Source organism: Lipotes vexillifer, unplaced genomic scaffold (assembly GCF_000442215.2).
Source record: "Lipotes vexillifer unplaced genomic scaffold, Lipotes_vexillifer_v1.1 scaffold496, whole genome shotgun sequence".
Taxonomy (NCBI): domain Eukaryota; kingdom Metazoa; phylum Chordata; class Mammalia; order Artiodactyla; family Lipotidae; genus Lipotes; species Lipotes vexillifer.
In genome coordinates this window covers 135,688-142,248 of record NW_006786690.1, presented here as the reverse complement: position 1 = coordinate 142,248, position 6,561 = coordinate 135,688, and the positions used below count along the sequence as shown (strand labels likewise).

General features: G+C 37.6%; 1 protein-coding gene across 4 annotated transcripts in view; it reads right to left on the bottom strand.

The window, feature by feature from the left end:
- EYA3 (EYA transcriptional coactivator and phosphatase 3) overlaps positions 1–6,561 on the bottom strand; it is a 96,571-nt gene that overhangs the window by 21,144 nt on the left and 68,866 nt on the right. For all 4 annotated transcript variants that reach the window (XM_007459068.1, XM_007459069.1, XM_007459066.1 and 1 more), the window contains 2 exons: positions 4,445–4,628; positions 2,060–2,199 (listed from right to left, as the gene is read on the bottom strand). In XM_007459068.1, the coding sequence (XP_007459130.1) occupies positions 2,060–2,199; positions 4,445–4,628 (324 nt within the window). The remainder of the gene's footprint in view (positions 1–2,059; positions 2,200–4,444; positions 4,629–6,561) is intronic.

Genomic DNA, 6,561 nt, shown 5'->3' with positions numbered 1-6,561 from the left:
CCCCCCCCCCCCCCCAAGGACACCAAGACCATTCAATGGGGAAAGGAAACAAGGTCCCGGGAAAACTGAATATACATGTGCAAAAGAATGAAATTAGATCCCTACTTCACACTATGTACAAAAATTAACTCAATATGTATCAAAGACCTAAATTTAAGAGCCGAAACAATAAAATGCTTAGAAGAAAACACAGGTGAATATCTTCATAATCTTGTTTCCTTAAATATAACACCAAAAGCACAAGCAATAAAAGAAAAATAGAACTTTATCAGAATTTAAAACTTTTAAGCATCAAAGGATACTATCAAGAGTGAAAAGACAATCCATAGAAAATATCTTCACGTCATGTATCTGATAAGGGATTAATATCTGGAATATATAAAGAATTCCTAACATTCAACAACAAAAAAAACAAACCACCCAATTTAAAAATGGGCAAAGGATTTGGACATTACTTCAAATAAAACAGACAAATGGCCAATACACACATGAAAAGATATTCAACATTATTAATCATTAAGGAAATGCAAATCAAAACCACAATGAGACACCACTTCACACCCATTAGGATGGATTATGCAAAAAATAGGAAATAACTGGAACCCTGGTACATTGCTGGTAGGAATGTAAAATGGTGTAGTCATTTGGAAAACATTTTGGTGGCTCCTCAAAAAGCTGAACATAGAACTACCATATGATCCCACAATTCTACTCCTAGGTTTATACTTTTTCAAATAATTGAAAGAGGGACTCAAAGAGATACCTCTACAGCAGTGTTATAGCAGCATTATTCACAATAGCTCAAAGGTGAAAAAACCCCAAGCGTTCATCACAGATGAAAATGGATAAACAAAATGTGCTATATATACACAATGGAATTATTCAGCCATAAAAAGGAATGAAGTTCTGATATATGCTACAGCATGGATGAACCTTGAAAACATTATGCTAAGTGAAGTAAGCCTGACACAAAAGGATAGATTTTGTATGATTCCACTTATATGAACTATCTAGAATAGGCAAATTTATAGTGACAGAAAGTAGAACAGAGGTTACCAGGGACTAATAGGAGGGGAGAATAGGGAATTATTGCTCAATGGGTGCAGAGTTTTTGTTTGGATCATGAAAAACTTCTGGAAACAGACAGCAGTAACAAACAACACTGTGAATGTACTTAAAATTGCACACTTAAAAAATGGTAAATTTTATATTATATATACCTTACCACAATTTTAAAAATGAGTGAGTTCTCCGTTTTTTCCAAGAAATATATCAGGTCTTTAGATTTTCTTTCTTTCTCCTCCTGCCCTCCCCGCTGCCCCCAGTAACAAAAGGCAAGAGAGGTTTCAAACATAGCCTCAATTTACCTGTGTCTTCTGAACACCTGTCAATGGACTCATTTTTAAATATGGCTTTTCCCTCTTATTAAATGATCACATTATAGAAAAATTGAAGAAAGAAAACAAAAGGATTAATATCAAAACTCCATTTTTATTAGAATTTTGTATGACTTTCTAGTCTTTTAATAATGAAGCCAAATGTAGGCCCATAATAAATTCCTATAGCGTTTAAACTACAGAATAAGTTGAGAGCCAATCTCATTAATAAGTTACCAGATCTGGTTGCATGTTTCACAGAAACTTGGCCTAAAGCACTTTAGTTCTCTCATTTTACTTTGAGGTTTTTAAATGGAGAACAGTGTATTACTTGTGACACCCTCTGCTTTCTGAATATGATGCATTATTCTTTCTGTTTTCTTCTGGAATACAGAAAACAGTTTGTTCTTTCCCTTAAAAAGTGACCTGGCTACCTAAATTCAAAAAATCTTTTTCAGTGCTCTTGGTGAAAAGGATCTGAAAGTGATATGGTAAGATATGGGCATAGAGTAATGTGTTTTTACATTTCTCTTTTCACTTGGACAATTCATTTTCTCTTGCTCAGGAATTATAGGGTATACAACACAGAACCACATAATCTCATGAGTTTCAGATATATATTTGATAAATTTAAGAAATGAGAAAAAAAAAAGGTTGCAACTCAAATGAGTTTCTTCCCATACTTCTAATTCACTGTCCTGGGAAGAGCTGGCATCAGCTTTCCTCTTGCCCCGGTTCTTGCCAGTCATGTTTTTCCTGGACTGGTCATCAGCATCTTTACTTGGTGTAGTCTGGGTCAAAGATGGGCTTGTTGAAGGGTCTCCTGGAAAGGAAAAGTGAGACGCCGGTATTGCCAGTGTAGTCACAGGCTGTAAGAACCAGAGCAGAACGGTCAGCAGGTTATCTGCCCTTAAGAATCATGTTGCAGGGATAAAGGCTGGAAAACCAAACTTTACTTAAGCAATTTGGAAATGTAGACCAAACATCATGAAGAGAGTTATAACTAGAACTTATATGCCTTCCTCCCAATGGAAGAACATATCTCTAAGTCATTTTGCCAAAAAAAAAAAAAAAAATTAAACCTGAACCTGATCAAGCTTCTAGATCAGGGTTTCTCAACTTGGCACAATTGACCTTTTTGGACCAGATAATTTTTGTTGTGAAGGGACATCCTGTGCATTGTAGGATGTTTGGTTAAGCAGCATTCTTGGCCTCTACCCACTAGATGCCAGTAGCACCCCCTTCCCAGTGTGACAACCAAAAATGTGTCCATACATTGCCAAATATCCCTGGGTGTGGGGTCATGGGGGTGGAGGCAGGGGGCACAGAACCACCTCTAGCTGAAAAACCACTGCTCTAGATCCATCTACCACTTTATAAATAAAATACAGAAGGCAGTGGGCTGTGGTAAACTACCCTCTAAGGTTATCATTGGCGAAATTTAGACTGAGAAACGGTATGGGACAAACAATCTATTGATTGTTTCTTCAACAAATAAATTACAATCGGAAATAAAAATAGATAGGGGAATTTATAGGTTAAAACAAAATATCCACCAATCACAATGTATGGACCTTACTTGGATCTTATTTTAAACAAACTGTAAAAAGAAAAACAAAACTCCTAACATTTATGAGAAAACTAGAAATATGAATACCCTTTGGTATTTTATGTTATTAAGGAATTATTGTTGAATATTTAAGATGGGATAATGGCACTGTGGTTATGTTATCAAGCATTATAAATAAATATGATACCTGGAATCTGAGGAGGGAATTGGATGAAGTATAGTTGAAACAAGATTGCCTATGAGTTGTTAATTGCTGAAGTTGGATGACAGATATATAAGGGTTCATTATACCATTCTGACAACTTCTGCCACTGCTTGAAACTCTCCATTATTAAAAAGTTAAAATTGTTATGAAGAACAAAGATATTTAGAGAAATGAATTCAAAACTAAGGCACCAACACATGTAATGATTTCAAAGTTATGTAGGTTCGAAGCAGCAACCATTTGTATGTCTTTATCTAGAAGACCAGTAGAGGCAATATGCACAGAAAACTGCATTAGTTGATGCAGACCACTGTTTTTAAAAACGCATCAGTGTTAACGATAAACAGTCCTTCCCCAAGTTACATGATGTGATAGCGAACCACCAAATTTTCATGAAAAATAGGGATAAAAAGTATGTGCATATGTTTACTGAATGTGTGCATAAAGTCTTTATGTCAGGATTTTTTTTTTTTTAAAGACTAGTTCTTTGGTTTTTTATTAATTAATTTATTTTTGCTGCATTGGGTCTTCGTTTCTGTGCGAGGGCTTTCTCTAGTTGTGGCAAGTGGGGGCCACTCTTCATCGCGGTGCGCGGGCCTCTCACTATCGCGGCCTCTCTTGTTGAGGAGCACAGGCTCCAGACGCGCAGGCTCAGTAGTTGTGGCTCACAGGCCTAGTTGCTCCGCGGCATGTGGGATCCTCCCAGACCAGGGCTCGAACCCGCGTCCCCTGCATTAGCAGGCAGATTCTCAACCACTGCGTCACCAGGGAAGCCCTATGTCAGGATTTTTAAATCTGGACATCATAATTCATTGATCCATTTCAAAGCTAGAGGTTTACATTTGTAGGTTAAATTTTATGTATTTCTTTGGAGAAAAAGAACCATACCTTTCTTCAGAATCTTAAAGGGATCCATGACACAGAAAAAGTTAAGAACTACTGTTCTGAGGCCTAACCAGAAGTCAGTTATGCACAGACTAAAACTGGAGTCCTCCAGCTTTTATAAAATGTGCTAAGATTCTGAAGTTCTCTGTGACAAGCATATTATAGCTACAGGGAAGGTGAGGTGGGAGTCATAAATAAAGTCTTTTCATTCTTGGTACTTTTCTGTTCACAGCATCAGGTATTATATTCAGTCTGCCAACGACTCATCGTTGTCTGGTTACAGTGTTTAAATACTCCTCACCTGAGAAGGAAGGCCAATAGCATGGTAACAGTGACTTAGACCAGAACAAAAAAATCTTCACCATCACCTGTTGGATGAAATGCCTTTAAGCCAAATCTAGAGCTTACCAGAGGAAAGTCTCTGTGCTGCAGGAGCAGGTACCATGACACTAGGCTTCTCCGTCTGGTATGTGGCTGCTGCTAAGGTGGTACTCTCAGCATCACTGTTAGTCTGGCCTGTGACTCCAAAGCTGGAGCTGGGGTAGCAAGCCTGGTACTGACTTTGACCAAGGATAGTATAGGTGGGATAGTCCTGTAGGTCAAAGAGAATAAGGGAGGAAAATAAGCCACTTAGCCAGAGCATAACATTAATTTCAACACAAGAGACTTTCATGTCCCTCTTTTTCATAATTATTTCCCTAAAACATTAACCCAACTTCTTATTTACCTAACCTATATAGTCTTCCACCTAAACCAATGATTTTCAAAATGCATTCTGTGGAAACCTAAGAGTCAGGAGGACACGCCTCAGGGACTGTCTTTGGGATGAGGTTAAGGCTGAGAGCAAAGTGTCCCATGCACTGTACACACAATGTCCCTTTTCTACTATACCAGCCTTTTTTTTTTCTACTTTATGTATAGAATTTCTGCATAGAATTTTTGAAGGAAAGAGTCTACTCTTTAAGAAGTTTATAAAACACTGCACTAGATGATAGTGCTTTTAAGGACAGATGAGCTTAAACAAAAAAGTGAATATCCTACATTAAAGTTTCCCAGTTTAAAAACTGAGTATCTCTCTCTCTCTCTCTCTTTAAAAATATTTATTTATTTGGCTGTGCGGGGTCTTAGTTGTGGCATGCGGGATCTTTAGTTGCAGCATGCAGGATCTAGTTCCCTGACCAGGAATCAAACCTGGGGTCCCTGCACTGGGAGCATGGAGTCTTAACCACTGGATCACCAGAGCAGTCCCCTCTCTTTTTTTAAATAATCAAGCTTTCTTTAAAAATAAAGTTTCTTTAAAATATTTGAAGGGAACTTTTGGTAGTTTCACGGGCACATACATGACAAAACTTATCAAATCATACAATTTAAATCTGTGTAATTTACTGTATGTCAATTACACCTTAAAAAAGCTGTAAAAAATGGGTATGATGCACAGCTCAAATACACACCTTAAAAAAATCCCACTGATAACTGATATTGGTGACAAGCAGGAAGAAGCTAACTGATCAGACCAATTATTTATAAAGAACACTGAGCATCTAGCATACGCCAAATATAATTCACAGTGTGTGTGTGTGTGTGTGTGTGTGTGTGTGTGTGTATGTGTTGGTACATGGGAGTTAAAAATCTAGCAGGATAGAAGACCAAAAACCATTTCCAACAAATTAGCAATAAACTGTATGTCAAATGAGTAAAATACAGAGGAAGACAACTATCACTGCAGACTGTGACAGAGAACTTTCTGAGACAAAGAAGCACAGGGGACAGGAAAAGGAACAGGCCCTGGAAAGGTTTTATTAAGGGGCCAGAGATATTGAGTCTGGATGAAACAAAGGATCTCTGTAGGCCTGAATGACTGGTTAAGGACTGGACTGGACTCTTTACGCAGTGGTGTATAGTTTGTGTGGGAGCAGGAAATGGGGATCATCAAATTTAAATAAACAAAAATATGAAAAGATTCTGAGCAGGTGAGTGACAGGATAAAATGTGGCATTTAAAGAAAATTAATCAGATAGTGTTTTAGAAAATGTACAGGCACGGTGAAAAATTAAAGATGAGATGAATAGTTAACTCAAGATTAAAGAGGAAAAAGCTAAACCATGGGAAATGACAGCAAAAATGAAAAAGCAGGGACTTCCCTGGCAGTCCAGTGGTTAAGACTCCACGCTTCCACTGTAGGGGGCACAGGTTAGATCCCTGGTCAGGGAACTAAGATTCTATATGCCATGTGATGCAGCCAAAAAGGAAAAAAGAAAAAGAAAAAGCAGGGAAGAATTCCAGAAATGGCTGGATTAGGGCTGGGTAAGGAAAAAAAAAATCGAAGATGACTGGTCTGGTTTTAGGCCTAGGTATATTAAAAAATAGTGTAACTGACAAGAATTGAGAAGCCATAGGAAAAAGTAGTATTACTTTTGGAGGACAAGGAAATGGAAGAAAGGGTGGAATGAAAGGCTGGTTTTAGATATGGTCAACTTAGGGAAATAATAGGATATTAAAAAAAAAAAGCCCATCAATCAGCAGGA